The sequence below is a fragment of the Scyliorhinus canicula genome, chromosome 2 (genome assembly GCF_902713615.1).
Source record: "Scyliorhinus canicula chromosome 2, sScyCan1.1, whole genome shotgun sequence".
Classification (NCBI taxonomy): domain Eukaryota; kingdom Metazoa; phylum Chordata; class Chondrichthyes; order Carcharhiniformes; family Scyliorhinidae; genus Scyliorhinus; species Scyliorhinus canicula.
In genome coordinates this window covers 222672995-222700963 of record NC_052147.1, presented here as the reverse complement: position 1 = coordinate 222700963, position 27969 = coordinate 222672995, and the positions used below count along the sequence as shown (strand labels likewise).

Below are 27969 nucleotides of genomic sequence, written 5' to 3'. Positions count from 1 at the left end.
TCTCACACTGACACACTCTTTGCTGCAAGAGAGGGTTTTGCACAACACCAGGCTATCACCAGAAGAGGAAACAACCCCTAATTACCTCTTCCCACCTGCTCCTTGGAAAAAGACAGCATATCATCATTCCAAAGGTCAGCGAGGGCTCTCGAAAATGTTGCACAGCAGGACGTTATCCTAATCCTCTGTGTCTCTACTGATTTTTGCCTCATTCCACACATTATGCAGGCATAGATGCTTTTAATACTTATTTATTTCTGTCTGCTTTCCCTTAAACTGAAGGTTTACCCTTGTCTCCTGTTTTCCTTTCACCAGCTAGAACTTACTTTTATGCAAGAGGTGTGCAGTGCTCCAAAAAAGGCATCACCGCTTGATCTGAACTTCGGAAGCATCAACTCAGCTTGATGGAGGAAGGCGGTGGTAATGTCATTGGACTAGTAATCCGGGGGGGCCAAGTTTATGCTCTGAGAACGTAGGTTCATATGCAGCTGATGGAATTTGTATTCAGTTAATAAATTTGGATGAAGAACTAGTCTCAGCATTGGTGACCATGAAAACATTGTCATAAAAACCCATCCGGTTCACTAATGTGCTTTAGGGGAGGAAATCTGCCATCCTACATGTGACTCCAGGCATAGAGCAATGTGGTTGACTTTTAACTGCCTTCTAGAACATAGAACAGTACAGCACAGGCCCTTCGGCCCTCAATGTTGTGCCGAGCCATGATCACCCCACTCAAACCCACGTATCCACCCTATACCCGTAACCCAACAACCCCCCCTTAACCTTACTTTTATTAGGACACTACGGGCAATTTAGCATGGCCAATCCACCTAACCCGCACATCTTTGGACTGTGGGAGGAAACCGGAGCACCCGGAGGAAACCCACGCACACAGGGGGAGGACGTGCAGACTCCACACAGACAGTGACCCAGCCGGGAATCGAACCTGGGACCCTGGAGCTGTGAAGCATTTATGCTAACCACCATGCTACCCTGCTGCTGAAATTTTCTATCAAGCCACTCGGTTGTATTAAACCACTACAGAAAAGTCAACAATGATTGAAACTAGAGAACAATCCAGCATCAACCCAGGCACTGGAAATGACACCGGCAACGCCAGCCCTATTGGCCTTGCAAACAAAGTCTTCCTGAATAGCATCTGATCTGGGGATAGGTGTCAAAATTGGGAGAGCTGTCCCACAGACTCGTCGAGCAACAGCCTGACATCATCATACTCACTGAATCATACAATACAGACAATGGGCTGGATTCTCCAATCTCCCAGCTGCATATTTCTCGGCCCCATGCCGTTTGCTGGCGGCGGGATTCTATTTTCCTGCTGCTTGTCAATGGGATATCTCATTGTAACCACCCCACCGCAAAACCTGTGAATGGGGATGCGCTTCCTGCGGGAAAAGTGAATCGCAATGACCGGAGAATTCCAGCCAATGTCCCAGACCCACCGACACAGTCCCTGGGTAGTTCTGTCCCACCACCAGTACAGACCAAACAGAGGTGGTGGCACTATGGTGTACAGTTGGCATGGAATTGCCCTGGGAGTCCTCAAAGTTCCCATGAAGTCTCATGCGATTAGCCAAAAAATGGGCAAGGAGACCTCCTGCTGATTATCATCAACTGCCTGCTGATGAATCATTGGAGAAAGCACTGCAGGTGGCAAGGGAGTGGGGGTGGGTCTTCAGTACCAATTACCAAGAGTGGCTTGGTTGTCACATGAATGTGGAAGACTCTCTGGCAGGTGGTGAGGGAAGCAACAAGAAGGGAAAGCCTACTTGACTCTGTCCTGACCAGTCCACCTGCCTCAGATGTATCTGTCCATTAGAGCATCGGCAGGCGTGACCACCTTGTCGAGACTTCCTGTCTGAACATTGAGGATTCTCCTCGCACCATGTTGTGTGGCACTATCAATGTGTTAGATGACTTAGTAACTCAAAACTGGGCATCCGTGGGTGCTGTGTGCCATCAGCAGCAGCTGAATTATACTCCAACTATAATCTGTAACCCCATGGCCCAGCATATCCCCAACTCTACCATTACCATTAAGCCGGGGAATCAGTCATGGTTCAATGACAAGAGCAGGAGGACAACTAACAGTATCACCAGGCATACCTAAAAATGAGCTGACAACCTGGTGAAGCTATAACACAGGACTCCTTGCATGCCAGGCAGTGGGAGGGGCATGCAAAAGACTAAGTTAAAGGATCCCATTATCAATAGATTGGATCTAATCTCTGCATTCCTGCCACATACAATTGTGAATGGTGGTGAACTCGGTCCCTAGAAACTGCTGCATTGTTGAATAAGATCATGACTGATCTGCTTTTAACTTCAACCACACATTCCTGCCTACCAATAACTTCCCTAGCTCTGCTTTACATGTATTTGAAGACTCTGCTTCCACTGAATTTTTTAATATAAATTTAGATTACCCAATTATTTTTTCCAATTAAGGGGCAATTTAGCATGGCCAATCCACCTACTCTGCACATTTTTGGGTTGTGGGGGAGAAACCCACACAGACACGGGGAGAATTTGCAAACGCCACACGGACAGTGACCCAGAGCCGGGATCGAACCTGGAACCTCTGCGCCGTGAAGCAGCTGTGCTAACCACTGTTCCACTGCATTTTGAGGAAGAGAATTTCAGAGACTCCATACCCCCTGAGAGAGAGAATATCTTCAATGAGCGACCCCTTATTTTTAAACAGTGACCCCCCTCGTTCTAGATTCTCTGACCAGAGAAACCATCCTTCCACATCCACCCTGATGGCATTCCTCAGGATCTTAAAGGTTTCAGTCATGTCGCCTCTTACTCTTCTAAACGCTACTGGATACAAACTTAATCTCTCGAACCTTTCCTCATAGGACAACCCGCCCATTCAAGGAATTAGTGTAGTGAACCTTCTCTGAACTGCTCCTAATGCATTTACATTTTTCCTTTAATAAGGAGACCAATACTGTACACAGAATTCCAGATGTGGACTTACCAATGCCCTCGATAAATTAAACGTAACCTCCCTACTTTTGTAATCAGTTTCCCTCACAATAAATGATAATGTTCTATTGGCTTTCCTAATTACTTGCTGCACCTATAAACCAGCTTTTTGTGATTCATGCGCTAGAACAACCACTCAGGTCCCTCTGCACCTCAGAGCTCTGAAATCTCTCACAATTTAGAAGCTTTTTTATTCTACTGCCAAAATGGATCATTTCACATTTGCTCACATTATACTTAATTTGCCGGATGTTTCCCCTCTCCTTATAGTATCTATATTCTTTTGTCGCCTCCTTACATCCTCTTCACAATTTACTTTCCTACCTCTGCTTGTGTCATCAGCAGATGCAGCAACCATACCTTCAGTCACTTCATCCAAGTCATCACATCATGCCAACTGAAAAAAAGACCCATTTATGCCAACTCTGTTTCCTGTTAGCTAGCTAGTCATCAATCCATGCCAAAATGTGACCCCCTCCACCATTCACTTTTATTATGCGCAATAACCTTTATCAACTACCTTCTGGAAATCTAAGTATAGTACATCCACCGGTTCCCCTTTATCCACAACACATGATGCATCAGTCAAACATGACTCCTTCAAAGAACTCCAATAAATTGGCTTAACGTGATTGCCCTTTCACAAAACCATGTTGACTCAGCCTGATTGCCTTGAATTTTTCTGAGTGGCCTGCTATAACATCCTTCGTAATGGCTGCTGACATTTACCCTGTGATAGATGTTAGGCTAATTGGCCTATAATTTCCTGCTTTCTGTCACCCTCTCTTTTTGAATAAAGGAGTTACATTTGCTGTCTTCCAATCTAATGGAAGAGGATGCCCCACAAATATCCCAATCCTCGATGGGGGAGCACAGCACAACAGTGCGAAAACAAGGCTGAAGCATTTGCAGCCATTTTTAGCCAGAAGTACGAAGTGATCAATTTGGCTTCCTCCTGAGGTCCCCAGCAGCATAGATGCCAGTCTTCAGCCAATTTAATTCAAACCTTGTGAAATTAGGAACGGCTGAATACTGGATGATGAAGGATGATGTTATTGCTGACAACATGTCAGCAATAGTACTGAAAACATGCTCCAGAGCTAGCTGGGCGCCTTGCCAAGCTGTTCCAGCACAGCTGCAAGACCTGCAATCTAACCAGCAAAGTGAAAAAATTACTCAGGTTTGCCCTGTCCACAAAAAGGACAAATCCAGCCTGGCCAATCACCATGCGATCAGTGTACTCTCGATCATCAGCAAAGTAATGGAAGGGGTTGATGACAATGCTCCCAAACAGCACTTATCTGCTCGATGAAAGAGAGCAGCTCTAACATGCCATGACTTTCGAGGTTCATTACAATCCCAGACCAGACTCCAACAGTGGCTAGAATACTGGGCAGAAACCCCAATCTGTTATTTTAATTTTGTAGGACTGACACTAATATAATCTTTATTAGTGTCACAAGTAGGTTTACATTAACACTGCAATGAAGTTACTGTAAAAATCCCCCAGTCACCACATTCCGGCGCATGTTCGGGTACACTGAGGGAGAATTCAGAATGTCTAATTCACCTAACAAGCATGTCTTTTGGGACTTGTGGGACTGTGAGAAAAGGATATCTCCCTCCAGGAGTGACTTCACACAAAATAGGGATAAGGTACATTAAAATGAACGTTATCACTAGCACAGTGTTAAAATATCTTTAACACAACACAAGAAATAGCTTACAATTATCCCTTATACAATGCTAATCAAAACAGTGACACATTAACCTTAACTGCTATCTTTACTCCCACTCAATTAAAACCCATTTCAGGTCACCGTCCACTTTTAAATGCAGTTAGCAGACCTTGGCATTCCAATGTTCTTTGAGACTGTTTTAAGAGATACACCTAAATCCTGTTAGAACAATGCAGGATCTCTTGCTGAAGTTTTCAGAAACTGTTAACATGGTTTGATCTCCAGGCACCTACTAAACAATCTCTGTTTCTCTAGTACTCTAGCTTCCACCATTAGTTACATCATCTGACTAACTGAACACAAAGGTCTCTAATGAATTGCTCCACAGGGAATCCTCTTCACCCAAAACAGAAATCCATTAGCCCAAGCTTTTACAATGTTTAATGGCATTTCTGTCTCCCCAAATCTTTCAAACTATGGTTCTTTTAAAACATGACAGCAGCAGTCATACACACACTAACCTTGCCCTTTAACACTTGCTGCACCAAATACATATAATACAATAGATCTGAAATTCCCTCATTCAGATGACTCTGTCCAAGGTGGACCAAGTGGTTCGCTCCATCAACACCACAATGAAGCTGATGGAGCCTGCTGTGACACTATTTACTTTTGTGTATTTATTGATCTGTTTATTTATCTGTTGCGCAAAACTGACACAGTGCAAAAGGAGACTGTTCGGCCCCTCGTATCTATTCCAGCTCTCCAAATGAGCAGCTCCCTTAGTGACATTCTCCTTTTACTCATTTTTGCATATTTAGCTTATCACATCTGCATGTTTTGTTTAATTCTTGCTTAATTATAGCTGATAGTTCGTTTTTTTTCTCTGCCTCTAAAGTAGCTGTTTAACATACCATACACTTAATTATTAAAGTGTGAATAAATAATTGAGCACTCGGGAATTTATTTTTCTCTGACTCTGCTGCTCCCTGCCCCTAAATTATATATGATGTTACTTTTCAAATTCATTTCTCCATTTGCCTGGGTGTTGACACCACTATGATGCCACTCACTGCTTTAAAACCTTCCGGGACTTTCTTATTGGGATCGCCATGGATTTTTCAGCTTTTTAAGAGTGAAAAAGAAGCCTGCTAACGCATCAGGTTGCACGTCCAACTGGTAACACCATATTTGAAAATCCAAATGTTATTGAAAATTCCCAGCATTCATCCTCTCTGAAATGCATTTTTCCAGGTGCGATCAGAGGCACACAGCATTACAGCAACTTGACAGTTTATTTGAGTCTGGTTTATTTCAAGATCTCCTGTTTGCACAATTTTGATGTTGATGTTCCTTCTAATCAGAGGCTGTTCCTGGTCCCCAAAATGAGTATAGTTGAAATTGGCTCCCTGCCCCGTCTTGCAGTTTCCTGCCTGTAGGAGATGTTCCACTGCCATACACACACACACACACACACAGCTGATAAATGCCTGACTTCACTGCATATTTAGAGAAACTAAATTAGCATTTTGTTGAGTTTAATGATGAAAGTGTGACATCAGATGTATTATAGACAATCATGTGCTTCAAATCATTAGGGCTCATTTAATAATGCAATGCAGCATTTCCATGAGATTTCTTCAAAATAGGAAAAGCAGTAGTATATATGAATTCTAAGGTAGTACAGTAAGTTTAGCAGAGTGTATTTGTTCGCACCTGGATTATTTAGCAAGCTGCACCTAGTAAGGCCCTTAAACAGCATAATCTTGTTGTTTGAGATATCTTTCAAAATAGGGATGAATGTATGCTCATCTGCACGTTCCAAGTGCTTTTACTGTTTTACCCATGTTATCCTCAATACTGGAAATACAAGTATTGCAACATAACACTGAACATATCACAAATCTATTCAACAATGTTATGCTACCATTTCCATTTCCTTTCCTATTAAAACATGTAACTTTTTTATGTGCCTCCTGGAGAACACTGTACATAGTAATAGGTACATATATTAAATGAATGTTGAAGAGACAATAATGCAGGTGTTTCATCTATTTTTAATGAACTCATGAGGCTTTGGTTTAGTACCTGCAGTAATTGTGCTCTCTGATGTTGCATTTCAGGTTATGGCTTTGTGGATTTCGACAGTCCAGCTGCTGCTCAGAAGGCAGTGGCTGCCTTAAAGGGCAATGGTGTCCAGGCACAGATGGCAAAGGTAAAGACTTAGGAATTAACATAAGTATAGTAATTAAGATTATTTGAACACATGTTTATTTTCAAGATGCAAAGCACTTCAATTATTAAAATGCTGATACTTTTATTTTCACAATCCTACGAGAAGGCGAAGAATAGACATGTAAGCATATTTTGCATAGATGTAGAAAGAACAGGGTTGTTGTAGTGGGAGACTTTAATTTTCCTCATCTTGACTGGAAATCCCTTAGGGCTAGGGGTCCGAATGGTGAGGAATTTGTTAAATATGTCCAGGAAGGTTTTTTTGGAACAATATTTGGTAGTCCGACTACAGAGAGGGCTATCTTGGACTTAGTACTAGGGAACGAGCCCGGCCAGGTCATCAAAGTTGCAATGGGGGAACATGCTGTGAACAGTGACCACAATTCTGTAAGCTTTCGGATACTCATGGAAAAGGACAAGTGTTGTCCGAGGGTTAAGGTGCTAAATTGGGGGAACCAGATTAGGCAGGATTTGGAGGCTGTTGTTTAGAAGAGGCTGTTGAAGAGAAATCCATATTTGGCATGTGGGAGTCTTTTAAGGAGCAGTTGATGGGGGTGCAGGACAGGCATGTGCAGATGAAAAGGAAAGGCAGGATTCAGGAACTGTGGATGACCAGGGAAATTGCGAGTCTAGTCAAAATGAAAAAGGATGCATACATGAGATCTAGGCAACTAAAAACAGATGAAGCACTTGAATAATACAGGGAAAATAGAAGAGCTCAAGCAGGGAGTTAGGAGGGAAGAAAGGGGTCTTGAAATGTCCTTGGCAGACAGAATTAAGGAGAATCCCAAGGCATTTTATATGTATATTAGGAACAAGAGGGTAGCTAGAGAAAGAGTTGGTCCACTCAAGGACAAAGGAGGGAAAATATGCATGGAACCAAAGGAAGTAGTGAGATCCTTAATGGGTATTTTGCATTGTTATTCACAAAGGAGAGGGACATGTTGATTAGTGGTGTCTCAGAGGGATATGTTTATAGCACAAGTCATAATTACAAGGGAGGAAGTGTTAGGTGTGTTAAAAAGCATTAAGGTGGACAACTCCCCAGAGCCAGATAGCATCTATCCCAGATTATGAAGGAGACAAATCTTTGTTTCCTCATTGGCCACAGGTGAGATCCCAGAGGATTTGAGGATAGGCACTATTGTCATGTTATTTAAGAACGGTAGCAAGGATAACCCGGGTAATTATAGGCCAGTGAGCTTGGCATCAGTAAGAGTGAAATTGTTGGAAAAGATTCTCCGGGATAGGATCTATGCACATTTGGAAGTGAATGGTCTTATTAGCGACAGACAGCATGTTTTAGTACAAGGGAGGTCATGTCTCACTAATTTAATTGAGTTTTTTGAGGAGGTCACAAAAATGATTGACAGGGGAAGGGCTATGGATGTTGTCCTCATGGACTTTAGTAAAGCACTTGACAAGGTCCCTTATGGCATACTGGTGCAAAAGATTAAATCACACAGGATCAGGGGTGAATAGAGGGGAGCAGTGGAAGGGTGTTTTTCCGAATGGAGGTCTGTATCTAGTAGTGTTCCACAGGAATGGGTACTGGGACCTCTGCTGTTTGTAATATTTATATAAATGTCTTGAAAGAAAATGTAGCTGGTCTGGTCAGCAAGTTTGCGGATAATACTAAGATTGCAGGAGTCGCGGATAGTGATGAAGATTGTCCGAGAATACAACGGGATATAGATAGGCTGTAAAATTGGGTGAAGAAATGGCAGATGGAATTTAACCCGGACAAATGCGAGATGATGCATTTTGGTAGATCCAATTCAGCTGGGAGCTTTAAAATAAATGGCACAACCATCAGGAGCATAGACACACAGAGAGATCTGGGCATGCATGTCCACAGATCCTTAAAAGTGGCAGCAGAGGTGGAAATGGTGGTAAAGAAAACACATGGCATGCTTGCCTTCACCGGAGAGGCATCGAATAGAAAAGTTTGCAAATTATGTTACAGTTATGTAGAACATTGGTTAGGCCACATTTGGAATACTGTGTCCAATTCTGGTCACCACACTACCAGTAGGATGTGGAGGTTTTGGAGAGAGTACAGAAAAGTTTTACCAGTATGTTGCCTGGTATGGAGGGTATCAGCTACGAGGAGAGATTGAATAAACTGAGATTGTTTTCCCTAGAAAGATGGAGGCTGAGGAGCGACCTGATAGAAGTTTATAAAATTATGAGGAGTATAGATAGGATGAACAGTTGGAGGCTATTTTCCAAGGCGGAAATGACGATTATAAGGGGCCACAATTTTAAAGTGAAGGGGGATAGGTTCAGTAAAGATGTGCGGGGCAAGTGTTTTACACAGAGGATGGTGGTGGGGAATGCACTGCCAAGTGAGGTGGTTGAAGCAGATACGATAGCGACCTTTAAGACTTATGTAGATAGACACCTGGACAGACAGGGTATAGAAGGATACAGGTGGTTGGTCGAGATAGGACAAGAGATCGACGTAGACTTGGAGGGCCAAAGGGCCTGTTCCTGTGCTGTACTGTTCTTTGTTCTATCAACATTTTTGCATTATTTAAATTGCTACTATTTTGTGTTTGTGTCTGCATCTGTTTCTGTACCTTCCATTTTAGTTTGTTATTTGAAGTAATTTTAAATTCCAAAAATTTGGGGAAAAAATAGCTGCTTATTTTTTTAATAAAAAGTAAATCTTTTCATGCACTTGAATTTTATATGGCTCATTATGCCACCAGCCAGGGGGCATGCAAAATTGGAAATCATGATCCCTTGGCGAGAATTTGCGTTTTCCGATTCTCTTGGGATTTTTTGCCCGTGTTGCTGTTCTCACTGACGGCTAACGTGGGCTGAAAATTGCCCCCATTGGCTAGCCTTAAGAATTGTATATATCAGCCTAAATGTGAAGGGAAAATATCATTTTAAAGCCAAGTATAGAATAAAACAAGGTAACATTTAAAATCTCAGATAAAAATCCTATCCTTTTAATATATGTGTCAACTCCGTATTGTATGCATTGGGAAATGCAGAGCTACACGAATGACTCCTAAATGTTAAGGATCTGGAAATAAAAATAGAAGTTTGATATCTGCAATCTAAAACTAACAAGACTAAAAGGAATAAAAACAAAAATGCTGGAAAAGCTTAGCAGGTCTGGCAGCATCGCTGCAGAGAGAAACAGTTAATGTCTTGAGTACGTATAACTTTTCATCAGAGGTAAAGAGAGGGAGAAATGTGAAGGATTACATACAGTATAAGAGGGGGTGGAGCTGTAATGCATGTCAATGGTGCATGCTAATCAGCAGGAGGTTGTCTTGCTCATGTTTGACCTGATGCCATGAGACTTTATGAGAAGTCAATCTTCAATGGGGGTCAGACAATCTGGCCCAGTTGAATTTGAATCCAAGATTAAGAACTAAAACTATAACAGGTTGCATTTAAAGAGATATTTCGGGTACAGTCTCGGTACATTCCCATGTTGGGGAAAGGATAGGGCAAACAATCCAGAACCCCCTGAATGATGAAAATAGAGACTAAGGGGAAGCAAAAAAAAAAAGAAGCATGTATGATACATGTCACATGGACAACACAATCGAGAACCAGGCTAAATGTAGAAGGTTCAGAGGGGAAGTGGATAAAAAACAAAAAAGAGAAGCAAAGAGAGTGGCTGAAACCAGACTGGCAAATTTCATAAGATAATTCAAAAGTCTTCTATAAAAATGTAGGGCTGGATTTTGATGGAGTCAGAAAGAATGGAGGTTTCAAAATGGTGACTGGGACCTAATCCCAGGATTCCCGACCGCATTCTCAGCATTCCCAGTTTTCACCACTACGGGTTAAGGGTGCGGGATTGAGCAGGGCACGAGCCTGCACTTTGTACTTCCATCCTGGCCGGCTCCATTGCGGGGATAGACATGTCCTGGTTGTCTGCAGTTTTCATGGAGTCAGGCCAATGTTGAAAGAAATCATGCTTTCCAGCACCTGAAGAGATGCCATGAACCATGATCTGGATGAGGGAATCTCTTGAGAAGAAAGTTTTAAAAGGCATTTGATAGTCAGCAAATGTAATTAGAGCTCTTGGAACAAAAAGAACAGGGGGAGCACAGATACAACATTGGCTGAGTAATAGGAAACTGAGAGTAATACTAAACAGTTGTTTTATGGACTGAAGGAATTTTTTGTCTGGAGGCTTTTCATGATGTAAATAATGGCCTTGGCTTGGGTGTGCAAGGCCCGATTTTAAAATCTGCACAGAATACAAAACTTGGAAGTATTGTGAGTTGTGAGGAGGATCGTGATACTGATCAACAGGACAAACACAGGAAAAATGGATGGACAGGAGGCAGATGAAATTTACAAATGAGGAGTGTGAAGTAATACATTTTGGTAGGAAGAATGAGGATGGGCAATATAAAACAAAGGTGACAATTCTAAAGCAGGTTCAGGAGCAGAGAAGCCTGGGGGGGTACAGGTGCACAAATCATTGAAGGTGGCAGGGCAGGCCTAGAAAGCAGTTACTAAAGCATGTGGGATCATAGACTTTAGAAATTAGGGCATAAGAGTACAAAAGCAAAGAAGTTATGATAAACCTCACTGGAGTATTGTGTCCCATTCTGAGCACCACACTTCAGAATAGGTGTGAAGGCATTAGAAAGGCTGCAGAAAAGATTAATGAGGTTCCAGGGAAAAGGAGCTTCAGTGACGTGGATAGATTGGCAAAGCTGGGCCTGTTCTCGTTGGAGAAGATGAAGAGGATTTAAAAAAAAATGTAATTTAAAGTACACAATTAATTTTTTCACTTAAGGAGCAATTTATCTATTAATACTGGGCGGCGAATGTGGAGAAGGTGCGGAGCTGGGTCAGAGGGGTTGATTCCCAGCAGGTCAGAATGGAGGACAGTTTGTGCAGGGGGTCGGGACTGAAGGCGTGAGCAACAGCGCCGATGGCCCTGGGAAAATGCTCAGCGAGTCCGGTAATATTAGCTTCATTGAGAATTTGGAGGCAGCTTTGCTAACACTTCGGATTGGAGGCAGGGTCAAGGGAAATGCAGATTCGGGGGAACCACAGATTTGAGCCAGGGAAGTGGGATGGAAATTTTCGGAAATGGGAGGAAAAGGGGATTAAGACACTAAAAGATTTGTTTCTTGGGGGTCGGTTTTCAGGATTGAAGGAGCTGGAAGCTAAGCATGGGCTGAAGCAGGGGGAAATGTTTAGATACATGCAGGTTTGAGATTTTGCCAGGAATAATATACAGAGCTTCCCGGTGGAGTCGGCCTCCACGTTGCTGGAGGAGGTGCTGATGACAGGGGGACTGGAGAAGGGGGTAGTGTCGGCAGTTTACGGAGCTATCTTGGAAGAGGAGAAGGCACCACTGGAAGGGATCAAAGCAAAGTGGGAGGAAGAGTTGGGAGAGGATATGGAGGAGAGGTTCTGGTGTGAGCTACTCCGGAAAGTGAATGCCTCCACCCCGTGCGTGAGGTTGCCGCTGGTACAGCTGAAGGTGGTATATAGAGCACACCTCACGAGGACGAGGATGAGCTGATTCTTTGAAGGGGTAGAAGACGTGTGTGAACGTCGCGGGGGGGTGGGGGGTGTAAATCACGTTCCTGTGTTTTGGGCCTGTCCAAAGCTGGAGGATTACTGGAAGGAGGTTTTTAGGGTAATCTTGGGTGGCCATATTCAGGGTGTTCAACCAGCCGGGGTTGGAAACACGTGCGTAGGCAGATGTTGCAGCCTTCGCCTCGTTGATCGCCCGAAGGCGCATCCTGATGGGTTGGAAAGCAACCTATCCACACTGTGCACTGGCATGGCAGGGGGACCTGTTGGAAGGTCAAGGTTGAACTGAGGGGAAGGATAGAGGGGTTTTACAATTCATGGGCATTATTCATTATGCACTTTCAAGAACTGGATAACATCGAACATTAGTTCGGGGGGTAATTGGAAGGGTTGGGGGGAGGGGGACTGTGTGTTAATGGTGATGATGGCACGGTAGCATAGTGGTTAGCACAAATGCTTCACAGCTCCAGGGTCCCAGGTTCGAATCCCCACGTGGGGGCAACAAGGGGAACCCCTCCATCTGCCGCCTGGCAAACGCCCTAACCTGCATGTACCGAAACATGTTCCCCGGGGGGAGCCCAAACTTCCCCTCTAACTCCCGCAAGCTCGCGAACCTCCCCTCCACAAACAGGTCCCTCAACCTCCTAACCCCTGCCCTGTGCCAGCCCAGAAATTCGCCATCAATGCTCCCTGGGAAAAACCGATGGTTCTCCCGTATCGGGGCCTCCATCGAGCCCCCCATTTCTCCCCTGTGCCGTCTCCATTGCCCCCACATTTTGAGGGTAGCCACCACCACCGGGCTTGTGGTATACCTCGTTGGAGGGAGCGGCAACGGCGCCTTTACTAGCGCCTCCAAGCTCGTGCCCACACAAGACGCCGCCTCCATCCTCTTCCATGCTGCCCCCTCCTCGTCCATTACCCACTTACGCACCATCGCTGCGTTGGCCGCCCAATAGTACCCACAGAGGTTGGGCAACGCCAGCCCCCCCCCTATCCCTGCCACGTTCCAGGAACACTCTTCTAACCCTCGGAGTCCCATGCGCCCACACAAATCCCGTGATACTCCTGTTGACCCTCCTAAAAAAGGCCTTCGGGATAAGGATGGGAAGGCACTGGAACAGGAACAAAAACCTCGGGAGCACCATCATCTTAACGGACTGCACCCTCCCCGCCAGTGACAGCGGTAACATATCCCACCTCTTAAACTCCTCCTCCATCTGCTCCACCAACCTTGTGAGGTTGAGCTTGTGCAGGGCCCCCCAGCTCCACGCCCCCTGGACCCCTAGGTACCTGAAGCTCTTCCCTGCCTGCTTCAATGGGAGCCTACCAATCCCCTCCTTTTGATCCCCCGGATGTACCACAAACACCTCACTCTTGCCCAAGTTCAACTTATACCCCGAGAAACCCCCAAATTCACTAAGAATCCTTATCACCTCCGCATCCCCCCCACCGGGTCCGCCACATACAGCAACAGGTCGTCCACGTACAGCGACACTCGATGCTCCTCCCCACCCCGCACCAGGCCCCTCCAGTTCCCTGACTCCCTCAATGCCATGGCCAGGGGCTCAATTGCCAACGCGAAGAGCAAGGGGGACAGGGGGCACCCCTGTCTCGTCCCCCGGTACAGCCGAAAGTACTCCGACCTCCTCCTATTTGTGGCTACACTCGCCATCGGGGCCTCGTAGAGCAGCCTCACCCACCGGATAAACCCCTCCCCAAACCCAAACCTCTCCAACACCTCCCACAAATACTCCCACTCAACCCTATCTAAGGCCTTCTCCGCATCTAATGCCACCACTATCTCCGCCTCCCCTTCCACAGCCGGCATCATAATAACGTTGAGGAACCTTCGTACGTTTGTATTCAGCTGCCTTCCCTTCACAAACCCCGTCTGGTCCTCATGAATGACCCCGGGCACGCAATCCTCTATTCTTGTGGCTAGGATCTTTGCCAGCAGCTTGGCGTCTACATTTAGCAGCGAGATCGGCCTATATGACCCACACTGCAGAGGGTCCTTGTCCCACTTCAGGATCAAGGAAATCAGCGCCCGTGGCAAAGCCCCCCCCCTTGCCTCATTCAAGGTCCGGACCAACAGGGGGCCCAACAGGTCCAAATACCTTTTATAAAATTCCGCCGGAAACCCGTCCGGCCCCGGCGCCTTCCCCGACTGCATGCTCCCTATCCCTTTGACCGCCTCCTCCAGCTTGAACGGCGCCCCTAGTCCCTCCACCTGCTCCTCCTCCACCCTCGGGAATTGCAGCTTGTCCAAGAAGCCCCCATTCCACCCCCCTCCACCGGGGGCTCCGACCGGTACAGTTCCCCATAGAAGTCTCTGAAGACCCCATTAACATCTACTCCCCTCCGCACCACCTTCCCAGCCTTATCCGTCACTCCCCCAATCTCCCTGGCCGCGTCCCGCTTTCGGAGCTGGTGTGCCAGCATCCTGCTCGCCTTCTCCCCGTGTTCATACATCGCCCCCTGTGCTTTCCTCCACTGAGCTTCCGCCTTTCTGGTAGTCAATAGGTCAAATCTGGCCTGAAGGCTACGCCTCTCCCCCAGCAATCCCTCCTCTGGGACCTCCGCATATCTCCTGTCCACCCGCACCATCTCCCCTATCAGTCTCTCCCTCTCCCTCTGTTCCCCCCTCCCCCTATGGGTTCGAATGGAGATCAATTCCCCCCTCATCACCGCCTTCAATGCCTCCCAGACCGTCCCCACTCGAACCTCCCCGTTATCATTGGCCTCGAGGTACCTCTCGATACATCCCCGAACCCTCTCGGCCACCTCCTCATCTGCCAGCAACCCCACCTCCATGCGCCAGAGCGGACGTTGGTCCCTCTCTTCCCCCAGCCCGAGGTCCATCCAGTGCGGGGCATGATCTGAAATGGCAATAGCGGAGTATTCCACATCCTCCACCCTCGACACCAACCCCCTGCTCAGGACAAAAAAATCAGTCCTCGAGTAAGCCTTATGTACGTGGGAGAAAAACGAGTATTCCCTGGCCCTTGGCCTCGCAAACCTCCAGGGGTCCACTCCCCCCATCTGGTCCATGAAGCCCCTCAGCACCTTAGCCACCGCCGGCCTCCTACCCATCCGGGACTTGGATCGATCCAATGGGGGATCCAGTACTGTGTTGAAGTCCCCCCCCATTATCAGGCCCCCCACCTCCAGGTCCGGAATACGGCCCAACATACGCCGCATAAACCCCGCATCGTCCCAATTTGGGGCGTATACATTCACCAACACCACCTGCTCCCCCTGCAGCTTACCACTCACCATCACATACCTCCCGCCACTGTCAGCCACCACATTTAACGCCTCAAACGATACCTTCTTCCCCACCAAGATTGCCACCCCCCTACTCTTCTCATCCAGCCCTGAGTGAAATACTTGGCCCACCCATCCCTTCCTCAGCCGAACCTGGTCCACCACTCTCAGGTGTGTCTCCTGGAGCATGGCCACATCCGCCTTCAGTCCCTTCAGGTGCGCAAATACTCGGGCCCTTTTGACCGGCCCATTCAGCCCCCTTGCATTCCAGGTTATCAGCCGGATCCGAGGGCTCCCTGCCCCCTTCCCCTGCCGATTAGCCATACCCCATCCCTTGCCCATACCCGGCCAGCGTCCCACGCTCTGCCAGTTTCCCATGGTGGCAACTCCCCGCCCCCTCCAGCACCCCCTGCGTCCTCCTGCTCCTTCCTGACCATTTCAGCAGCAACCTGGTACCCCCCCCCCCCCCCCCCCCCCCCCCCCGGCTAGGACCCCTCCTAGCCGCGCCCCTCCCTCCACAGCACTCCCGTGAGCCAGCTAACTTCTTCTGACCCCGGCGACTCCCGCCCTACCTTCGGCTCCTCCCCACGTGGGACTGCCCCTCCTCCATCGTGCCCGTCAACGGGTCCCCCCTCCCCCCGCTCTTGCGCGGGAAAGGAAAACAACCAGCAACGATCCGTGCTTCTCAGCCCCGGCCCCGCCCCCACCATCTCACAGCGCGGGAAACCCGCAGAAAGCCCGCGCTTTCGCCCTGCCGGGCCCCGCCTCCTCCTGGGCTACTCCCATTGTCAGTCCCCCCCCCCCCCCCACCAGCTCCCCGAACTCCCCGTTTACCCCTCTGCCCGAACCCGTCCACCTGATCCCTGCTTAAAAACCCATATGGAAAAAACAGTACGACATCACCCCACCCACCCTAAAGCCACCCCACATCTTACACTAAACCAAGCAAATGCAAATACAGTATAATACAACATCTCCCATCCCAGACCCTCAGTTTGAGTCCAATTTCTCGGCTTGCACAAAGGCCCACACCTCCTCCGGGGACTCAGAATAATGGTGCCGATCCTTATAGGTGACCCACAGACGTGCCAGCTGCAACATGCAGAACTTCACACTCCGTCTGTGGAGCACCACCTTCGTCCGGTTAAACCCGGCCCTTCGCCTCGCCACCTCCGCACTCCAGTCCTGGAAGATCCGCACCTCCGTGTTCTCCCACTTGCTGCTCCGCTCCTTCTTGGCCTACCAGAGCACACACTCACGATCCACGAACCGATGAAACCTCACCAACACCGCCCGCGGCGGCTTGTTCGGCTTGGGCCTCCTAGCCAGAATTCTGTGGGCCCCCTCCAACTCCAGGGACCCCTGGAAGGACCCAGCCCCCATCAGCGAGTTTAACATAATCACCACATAGGCCACTAGGTCCAACCCCTCCAGCCCCTCCGTGAGGCACAGGATCCGCAAATTCTTCCTCCTCGACCGGTTATCCAGCTCCTCGAACCGCTCCTGCCATCTTTTATGGAGCGCCTCGTGCATCTCCACCTTCCCTGCCACGGCCACGACCTCGTCCGCCCTTTCGGCGGCCTGCTGCTGCAGCTCCCGGATCACAGCCCCCTGGGCTGTCTGGGTCTCCATCAGTTCCCTGTTAGTTACCTTCAGGGACTCCAGCAGCTCCAACTTCAGCTCCTGGAAGCAGCGCAGCAGAGTTGCCTGCTGTTCCTGGACCCACCTCCTCAGCTCCTCGAGGTCTCCGCCGGCCGCCATTTTATCTTCCTGCCCCCGTTTTTCCAGAGGTGCTTTCTTCGGCTTTTTCTCTTCCCCGCTCCTGGTCCGGACCATGGGACCGTTGGGGTCGACTGCTGCCCTCTTCCCCCATTGGGATTTGCCGCTACAGCTCCGTTGGGGGCCCTGAAAAGAGCCCCAAAGTCCGATCTCCGCGGGAGCCGCCGAATGTGCGGCTTAACTACTCATCGCCGCCACCGGAAGTCCAGGAGACCATTCTCTTTGCAACTTTCTATTCCCCATCTACATTCCATCGTATGCTCCCCAAATTGGTGTGACCCTCTATTCCTTTATCTAACTCATTGATAAATCTAGAATCCTGGGGCACACCCATCAATGATGCTGACAATTGGAGTCCCGACCTATTATCACTTTTCTCTGTCTCCTATCTCCTAACCAATTTCCTACTTTTGTCTATAGGTTGTCTCCTAATCTGCGCACTTTTGTTATTGCTAATTGTCTCCAATGTGGAATCTTATTGAGTGTCGAAAGAAATCCATTTGAATAACATCCATAAACACTTCGCTATCTAATCCCTTGGTTACATCTTCAGAAAATTCAACTAAGCTGTTAAAGATGACTTTCCCTTCACAAATCTATGCTGGTTCTCCTTGATCAGCTTGTGTTGACCAAATGATATTGGTTTAAATCAGTGAAAAGTAATTTTAAACAACTATTAGCAAAGTTTAATGTAAGTATGATAAGTATTTGATATGATTTGTAATACATTCATGACATTCAATGTCCTTCAAAATATGGTTGGATGTTTAGCTAACAGAGTCGGAGAGCAGCGAGATCAATTGAACGGACCATATTGCTTGTACTTTACTGTTTTAATATATATTTGTTGGTCTGTTGGTAGCTCATAAATGCGTCCTTCTACAAGGGGGCCAATGTGTAAAATAAATTGTCCAGTTACTTGACTGAAATGCTTATCGTGATTATTCCAGTTCTACAGATCATTCGAACAGAATTAAATTAAAGCTTTAAATTACTAGTGGAATTTATTCCACACAAACCATTTGATAATAGAAATTGAACAGAAATTTTAAAAGATGGATAATCAACAGTGCCACAACAATAGCTTCTTTAATGTAGATGAACATTCTAAGGCGCCAACAACATTTTCGGCTTTTAAATTCATTGCTACGGGACGGCATGGTGGCAGAGCAGTTAGCACTGTTGCCTCACCAGGGACCCGGGTTCAATACCGGCATTGGATGACTGCTTGTGTTTTGCTAGCACTTTCTCCCTATGTCTGCGTGGGTTTCCTCCGGGTGCTCTGGTTTCCTCCCACAGTCCAAAGGTGTGCAGGTTAGGTGGATTGGCCATGCTAAATTACCTCTTACTGCCCAAAAGCTTTATGGGATTACAGGAACAGAGTTGGGATTGGGCCTAGATAGGGTGGTCTTTCAGAGAGTCAATACAGACTCGATGGGCCGAATAGCCTCCTACTGCATTGTAGGGATTTTATGATTCTATGATGAGGCGATCAGGGGTTGGGAAGAGGGCAGAAGAATCGGGATGAAAAAAATATCAGCCATGATTGAATGGCGGAGCCGACTTGATAGGCTGAATGTCCTAATTCTGCTCCCATGTCTTATGGTCTTAAAAAGAATATTTAGCAAGGATAACTAGCTGTAACTGGGGACAATTATTTACAAGGCATGGGTAATATTTTTAGGAGTTGTTGGGGCTACAGATATACTTTCCAGCTGTTCTTGACTACCAACAATTAGTCACATATCCTTGTGAGTGTAATTTATGTTCTGTTTGCTTCAACAAGTGCTCGTTAATTCTGTTTAATTTTTAATGTTGAAAGCATAGATTTCCAAGTTGGAAAATTGTATCAAGGGGAGGAGAAGTGGTATGATGAGCTTCACTGTTGGTATTCTCTGTGGAATTAAATGAACATTAAAGTTTGGATGTTAACTTTGCTAAAGATTGTTTTTTCTCTCTCTTATTATCATACAAGATCCCAGAATGATTGGTTCTTGGATTATTTTAATAGATATATTTGGACCCGGTATTGTATAAACATCTGCTCTGTGAACTTCTGATCTTGGCCAAGCCCTTGGGTGCGAATGCTGAAAGGAAACAAACGGGTTGTGTTTTGACAGAAGGAAAAGGAAAAAGCTAGTCATTTCTATGCTGCGACAGACATTGTAGCAGCTGTACTCAGTGGCGACATTGACAAATACGTGGGAAGGTCACTGTTCTAATTCCTCAGCTGGAGAATAGTATTTGATCCAGACATACTAGAATGGTAATAGAAGAAAATAAAGTTTAAAAAAGTTTGAAAGAAGGTTGGCTGGCATATATTTTTCATGGGTTTTTAGCTTTTGTAAAATAATTAGCAATATACATCCCAGTTCCTAAAATTGGGATTAAAAAATAAAAGTTTGCTTTTGTTCCTTAATCGTTTTCTTGAATTAAATAGAATGTCCAGAAAAGATTTATTTAATGGATTTCTGAATGAACAGATAAAATGGAATTTGTAAGGACCACGGGCTAGATTCTCCGTTATTGGGACTATGTCCCCATGCTGGCGTCAAAACTGTGGACTTTCACACCAGAAAAATAGGCGTGAAAGGGCCACATTTTCCCAGCCCTTCAGGGGGCTAGCAGGGACCCGGCGTAAATCTAACAGCTTTTGCTGCAGATACGGGCCCCCGCTGGGTCAGAGGCCGCTCATGCGCAAGGCAGCGGCCTCCAGTGGCCGCGCCGTGCTCCATGGCGGACTTGGACCGCGGAGCTGGACTCTGAAAATAAACCCCCCGATTGGCCGCGCGCCCGACCCTGATCGCCCGCACAAACATTCCCCAGCCGCGTATAAGTTCCCCCTGCCCTCCGATCGGCCCGCCCCGACCAGTCCGCAGCCACCACGGGAATGTCACAACTGTCTGGGCCACATTAGATCCACCCCGTCGGTTCTTTGGCCGGTCAGGAGCGGAGAATGGCGGAGCGGGCCTCTCTGAGTATGCCACTTTTCAGGGCTCGCAGAATCGGGAACCAGTGCTGGTCTTGATTCTGTGTGGGGAAAATGGATTCTCTGCTCCCATGCTGGCCGTTATTTCGGCATCGGGGTGCGGAGAATCCACCCCCATATTTCTGAATTTGTAAGGGTTAAGCAAAGGGATCGAGCCTTTTTCATTGAAATCTGATATTGTAGTATATTATAGGTATATTCTTTTAAGGTATTGAGTTGTGAAGCTGGTTTTCATCTACAGCATTCAGCATTTCCTGTAGCCAACTGAACAGTTTCAAAGACTAGAAACATTTTCATAGCCAGATTCATAGTAGCCAGATTCACAGCCAGATTCACCTGAGGAAGGAGCTGCGCCCCGAAAGCTCGTGTTTGAAGCAAACCTGTTGGACTTTAACCTGGTGTTGTAAGACTTCTTACTGTAACTATCATAAAACATAGAACATTACATCGCAGTACAGGCCCTTCGGCCCTCAATGTTGCGCCGAACTGTGAAACCACTCTAAAGTCCATCCACACTATTCCCTTATCATCCATATGTCTATCCAATGACCATTTGAATGCCCTTAGTGTTGGCGACCCTGGGTATGTCCTGTCCACCAGCAGGACAGACCCAGCAGAAGTGCCAGCACAATAGTATACAGTAGGGAGAGAGGTGCCCGTTCCTCAACATGGGCCACCGGGCCACGAAGCTTCCTGCTGATCACCATGTACCATCTCCCTATAACTGATGAATCAGCACTCCTCCATGTTGAACACCACTTTGCAGCACGGTAGCACAGTGGTTAGTACTGTTGCATTACAGCACCAGGTTCCCAGGCTCGATTCCCGGCTTGAGTTACTGTCTGTGCGGAGTCTGCACGTTTTCCCCATGTCTGCGTGGGTTTGCTCCGGGTGCTCTGGTTTCCTCCCTCAAGTCCCGAATTCCACAGACATTCTGAATTCTCCCTCAGTGTACCAAACAGGTGCCGGTCTGTGGCGACTAGGATCTTTTCACAGGAACTTCATTGCAGTGTTAATGTAAGCCAACTTGTGACAATAATAAAGATTATTACTTGGAGGAAGCACTGAGGGTGGCAAGGGCGCAAAATGTACACTGAGTCGGGATCTTCAATATCCCTTGCTACTATAGAGTGTTATTATTATGCACTTTTAAAAATCTATTGTTGATATCATCAGTAAGTGCTATGATGTCATTAGTTGTTGTTATTTGTCTATATTCGTATTTAACTGTGATTTGTTCTAATTCTATTCAATTACTGTTATTTTGATGTTTAGCCAGCTGTTTCCGTTTTTAAAACAAATTCCAATTGAGGGGCAATTTAGCGTGGCCAATCCACCTACCCTGGACATCTGTGGGGATGATACCCATGCAGATACAGGGAGAATGTGACAGTGACCCGGGGTCAGGATCGAACCCGGGTTCTCGGCGCCATGAGGTGATAGTGCTAACCACTGTGCCACCATGCTGCCCTGCTGTTAGTTTTTGAGTCCATACTGTATATTAAACATTGTTATTTTTTATATATTAACAAAGATTTAAACCCATTGGTGATATCATCAGTACGTGTTATGATGTTATTAGTTGTTATTTGTGTATATTTGTATTTGGGCGTTTCGCTTACCTTTTTGGTTAAATTACCACATTTACCAAGAGTGACTCGGTCTCACCATAATAAACCTAGCTGCCTGATCCTAAAGGACATAACTGCTAGACTCAATCTGGGGCAGGTGATGAGGGAATCAACAAAAGGGAAAAACATACTTGAAAATGAAATGAAAAATGAAAATCGCTTATTGCCACGAGTAGGCTTCAATGAAGTAACTGTGAAAAGCCCTTAGTCACCACATTCCGGTGCCTGTTCGGGGAGGCCGGTACGGGAATTGAACCATGCTGCTGGCCTGCCTTGGTCTGCTTTAAAAGCCAGCAATTGAGACCAGTGTGCTAAACCAGCCCCTAAATATACTTGACCTCATCCGCACCAACCTGCCTGCAGGTCCATCTGAACATGACAGTATCGGTAGGATGACTACCACAGTCCTTGTAGAGACAAAATCCCGTCTTCACATTGAGGATACTCTCCATTGTGTTGAGTGGTACTGTTACCCTGTTAAATGGGATAAAGTTCGAACATGTCTCACAATTCAAGAACTTGAGGTGCTGTGGGCCATCAGCAGCGGCTGAATGAAACCACAATCTGTAACCTCCTGGCCCTGTATATGCCCCACTCTACCATTACCACCAAGCCAAGGGATCAACCTTGGTTTAATGAAAAGTGCAGGAGAGCATGCCAGGAGCAACACAAGGCATATCTAAAAATAAGGTACAACACAGGACTACTTGCATGCTAGACTGCATTAGCAGCAGCTAATAGATAGAGCTAAACAATTCCATGACCAACGGATCCGATCTAAGCTCCGCAGTCTTGCCACATCCAGCCGTGAATGGTAGTGGACAATTAAACAATTCACTGGAGGAGAAGGCTGCACAGAAGTCCCTATCCTCAATGGTGGGGGAGCTCAGTGCAACCATAAGTATATTGTATGGGAGAAAAAGGGTGAACAAGTTAACGTAAATATTTCTTACCACCAGATGGTGATCAAGAGCAGTCACATATATATCAAATGACGACCATTGATTCAAGGAGAGGGTGTATAGGTGTGAGAGAGAGTAGTTGTGTAGTTCTGCAGAGTTATGGCATAGTTTATTTTAGCAATCTTATACTTAGGAATACATTCATATCTTATTTAATTATTGTTAATAAGTCAGCTTTGTTAATTTACTTAGCTTGATGTTCTTTGTTCAACACAATGCATTCAAAACATCCAGACAAAGAAAACAGAGAACATCACACAGCACAGCAGTGGAAAAGATAAGGTTAAAGCATTCACAACAATCTTCAACCTGAAGTGTCGCAATGATGATACATCTTGGTATACTCTGAAGGTCCTGAGTATCACTAGATGCCAGTATTCAGCCAATTCAATTCACTCCACGTGGTATCAAGAAATGGCTGAAGGCATTGGATACTACTCTCAATCATCAGCAAAGTGATGGAATGGGTCATCAACAGTGCTATAAATGGCACTTGCTTAGCAAAAACCTATTCACTGACGTTCAGTTTGTGTCCATCAGGGTCACTTAGCCCCTGCCCTCAATACAGCCCTGGTTTAAGCATGGAAGAAAGAGCGGGATTCCAGAGGTGAGGTTAGAGTGACGGCCCTTGACAACAAGGCAACATTTGACCGAGTATGGCTCAAGGGGCCCAAGCAAAACTGGAGTCAATGAGAATCGGGTGATAGAAACCCTCCACTGATTGGCGTCATACCTGCCAAAAAAGGGATATGGTTGTAGTGGTTGGGGGTCAATCATCACAGTTCCAGGACACCACTACAGGAGTTCCTCAGCATCGTGTTCTAGGCATAACCATGTTCATATGCTTAACTAATGACCGTCATTCCATTATAAGGTCAGAGGTGAGGATGATGGCTAATGACTGCACCATTCGCGACTCCTCAGATAAGGAAGCAGTCCATGTCCAATTGCAGCAAAACCTGGACAATATCCAGGCTTGGGCTAACTAGTGGCAAGTAACATTCACGTCACATAAGTGCCGTGCAGTGACGAGCAACAACAAAAGAGAATCTGACCATTGTCCTTGACAATCAATGACATTACCATCGCTGAATCCCCCACAATCAACATCCTGGGGATTAGCATTGACCAGAAACTGAACTGGTCCAACCATAAAAACACTGTGGCTACAAGAGCAGGTCAAAGGCTAAGAATCCTGCAGTGAGTCATTCACCTTCTGACTACACAAAGCCTGTGCGCAATCTACAAGGCACAAGTCAGGAGTGTGATGGAATTCTCTCCATTTGCCTAGGTCAGTACAGCTCCAACAACACTCAAGAATCTCAACACAATCCAGAGCAAAGCAACCCATCCACAAGCATTTACACCATCCTTCACAAATGAACAATTGCAGCAGTGTGTGCTTCAATCTACAAGATGTACAATAGGTACTTGTCAAGGTTCCTTCGGCAGTAACTTCCAAACCCACAAATGCTAACAGTTAGAAGGACATATTGGAACACCATCACTTGGATGTTTACCTCCAAGTCACTCAGCATCCTGACCAGGAAATATATTGCCACTGTCGCTGGGTTAAAACCCCAGAGCTCCCTCACTAACAGCATTGTTGGTGTATCAGCACTACACTGGCAGCAGCAGTTCAAGAAGGCAGCTCACCACTACCTTCTCAAGAGAAATTAGGGATGGGCAATAAATGCTGGCCTAGCCAGTGACACCCACATTCCTTAAATTATTGAATCCCTATAGTGGAGAAGGGGGCCATTTGGCCCATCACATCTGCACCGATCCTACAAAACAGCTTCCTACCTAGGCCCATGACCTCTCCCAAATCCCATAACCCCACCTAACCTTTGCATCCACCTAACACGCACATTTTTGGACTGTTGGAGGAAACCTTAGTTGCCAAAAGAAACGGCGCAGACATGGGGCTTATCATAGAATTTACATTGCAGAAGGAGGCCATTCGGCCCATCAAGTCTTCACAGGCTCCTGGAAAGAGCACCTTACCCAAGGTCAACACCTCCACCCTATACCCATAACCCAGTAACCCCACCCAACACTAAGGGCAATTTTGCACACTAAGGGCAATTTATCATGGCCAATCCACCTAACCTGCACATCTTTGGACTGTGGGATGAAACCAGAGCACCCGGAGGAAACCCACGCACACATGGTGACCCAAGCCGGAATCGAACCTGGGACCCTGGAGCTGTGAAGCAATTGTGCTATCCGCAATGCTACCGTGCAAACTCCACACAGTCATAATTGAACCCAGATCCTTGGCACTGTGAGACAGCAGTGCTAACCATTGTGCCACCTATAAATGTTCATAGAAGCACCCTCCCTAGGACCCCCCCCCCCCCCCAACCTCACCCTTTGGGCACGAAGGGACAATTTTTTAGCATGACCAGTCCACTTAACCTGCACATCTTTGGATTGTGGGAGGAAACCAGAGCACCCGGAGGAAACTCATACTGACAATGAGAAAATGTGCAAACTCCACATAGACAGTCATCCAAGGCTGGAATTGAACCCATGTCCTTGGTGCTGTGAAGCAGTGGTGCTAACTACTGTGTCACGATGTCGGTCTGACTATTGAATTAATATATTTTTTTAAAACCTGTTTCAGCTGAACAAAATAAATGATAGCCATTTGCTGGTGCATTTGACAGAGCAATGCCTTGACCAATTAGAGTCAGGCTGCCTGGTTTAAATTTCAATGCTTGGCAGTTAACTATGATCACTGTCAACTGTTGCATTCTCCATGGCTTCTCCAGAGCCCACTTTTCAACCAATCAGCACCCTCTTCTCATACGTTGTTGTTTTCCTTGACCTTGGTATTCTTGTGTTTGCCCTGGTGAGAATAAAACGAAAAGCTTTGACAAATTCTGTACCAAACGACTATTCCGATCTCATGAATCCTAATTTTGTGCAAATAATCTCTTAGAATTGCAGCAGAGGAGGAGGTGATTGGATCAGTACTGTCATTCATAACCCCCCCCCCCCCCCCCCCCATCCCTTTCCATGTAGCCCTGCAAGTTTAACTCCCTCAAGTGCCCATCAGTTTCCTTTTCAAATTATTGATTGCCTGCACTTCCACCACTTGTAGGCAATGAGTCCCAGATCATTATCACTCTCTGTGAAAATAAAGTTCCTCCTCACATTCCCCCTGTATCCCTTGCCAAATTCTTAAATCTGCTTTCCTTAGTTCTTATATCATTGATTCATGGGAATAGCTTTTCTTTGTCTGCCACCTCTAAACCTGCAATGATCTTGTACGCCTATATCAAGCTCACCTCAATCTCCTTTGCTCCAAGGAAACAATCCCAGCTTCTCCATCCGAACCCAGTGCCCTCATCCCTGGAACTATTTAGATTAATCTCATATACAACCTCGCAAGGATCCTAACATCCTTCCTGAAGTCTCATGACTAGAGCTGAATGCAATACTCTACTGCAGTTGTAACCTAACCAGAGCTGTCGAAATGCTCATCATAATTCCATGCTCTCATACTCAATTCCTCTATTACTGAAGCACAAGATCCTATATGCTTTCTAACCACTCTTTCAGTATGTCCTAAGTATGGCCTTCAAAGATCAATGCACATGCACCCTCAGGTTCTTTTGTTGCTGCATACACTTGACTTGCTGTATTTTGTCCTTAACTCATTTCTATTAAAGCTGACTCTCCTATTCCATGAGCCTCAATTTTGTTAACAACCCTTTTACGTGGTACTTTGGGACAGGCAACATGTTTGGCACTCTCATTTTCATCTTCTCTGTTACTTCATCAAGAAATTTAATTAGATTAGTCGAGCACAATATGCTTTTAAGAAATCCATATTGGCTTTCATTAATTACCTTAAACCTCTCCAAGTGACTGTTTTCTCCGGTAACTGTTTCTAAAACCTTACGCAGCACAGATGTTAAACTGTCCAGCCTGTAGTTACAAGGAATGGGTAAACAAGGGTGTCAAATTTGTCACACTCCAATCCTTTGGCATCTCTGCTGTATCCAGACAAAATTAGAAAATTATTGCAAACTCTTCTGTTATTTCCACATCCATTTCCTTTAGCGAGCTGGGATGCATGCCATCCAGGTCAGCTGACTTATACAATCTAAACAAGGCCAGCCGTTCCATTAAATCATGCCCATCAATTTTCACCTCATCCATTAGCTCAACAACCTCTGCTTTTCACAATATTTTGTCTCGTTTCCAGTAAATACTGATACAAAGGACTGCAATTTATAGCTCCAGAGTGTCGTATTCTTTGGGGGTGCTGGGGTGCAAATTTCCCATGGATAATTGCCCAACACTGGGAACCATCTGAACATTGTGATTTAAATCGCAAAACTTCAATGGTTGCGACTATGCTATATCAATAGTTACCCAGAAACAGTTACAACAGGCTTGTCCAACCCACAAAGCCCCTCTGTGGTCCCCCTGGAGCAATTGTTGAAAATGCTGTAAGACAGGTCAGTAAGTTAGAAACTTTCTGCAGGGGACTTCTCTGTCAATCGCAGATTAATTCTCTCCCGCGTTTGCTTCTGGGTAACTATTGTACAGACCTACACTGGCCCCCCATGGGACCATTCCATGCCCCATGAGACCCCCGACTATTGCCTCAAGGCCCGGCCCCACCAAACTTGACCAAACCCCAAGTGCATCCCAGAGGCCCGGCCCGACTCGACCCAAGACCTGACCCAGCCCGACGCCCCTCCACATAGGCCTGACTCAATCCCCAAGGTTTGACCTCTCCAACCATCCATTCCCCAAGGCCCAGCTCAATCAATTCTCTCCCCCTTGCTCCTGATATCCACTCTCCAACCCCTGACCAGCCCCTAGACCCACCTCCCAACTACTGCCCCCAAAATGTTCAG

General features: G+C 46.4%; 1 protein-coding gene across 5 annotated transcripts in view; it reads left to right on the top strand.

The window, feature by feature from the left end:
• LOC119961975 (RNA-binding motif, single-stranded-interacting protein 1-like) overlaps window positions 1–27969 on the top strand; it is a 320074-nt gene that overhangs the window by 178022 nt on the left and 114083 nt on the right. For all 5 annotated transcript variants that reach the window (XM_038789650.1, XM_038789649.1, XM_038789653.1 and 2 more), the window contains exon 4: window positions 6818–6909. In XM_038789650.1, coding sequence (XP_038645578.1) covers window positions 6818–6909 — 92 coding nt within the window. The remainder of the gene's footprint in view (window positions 1–6817; window positions 6910–27969) is intronic.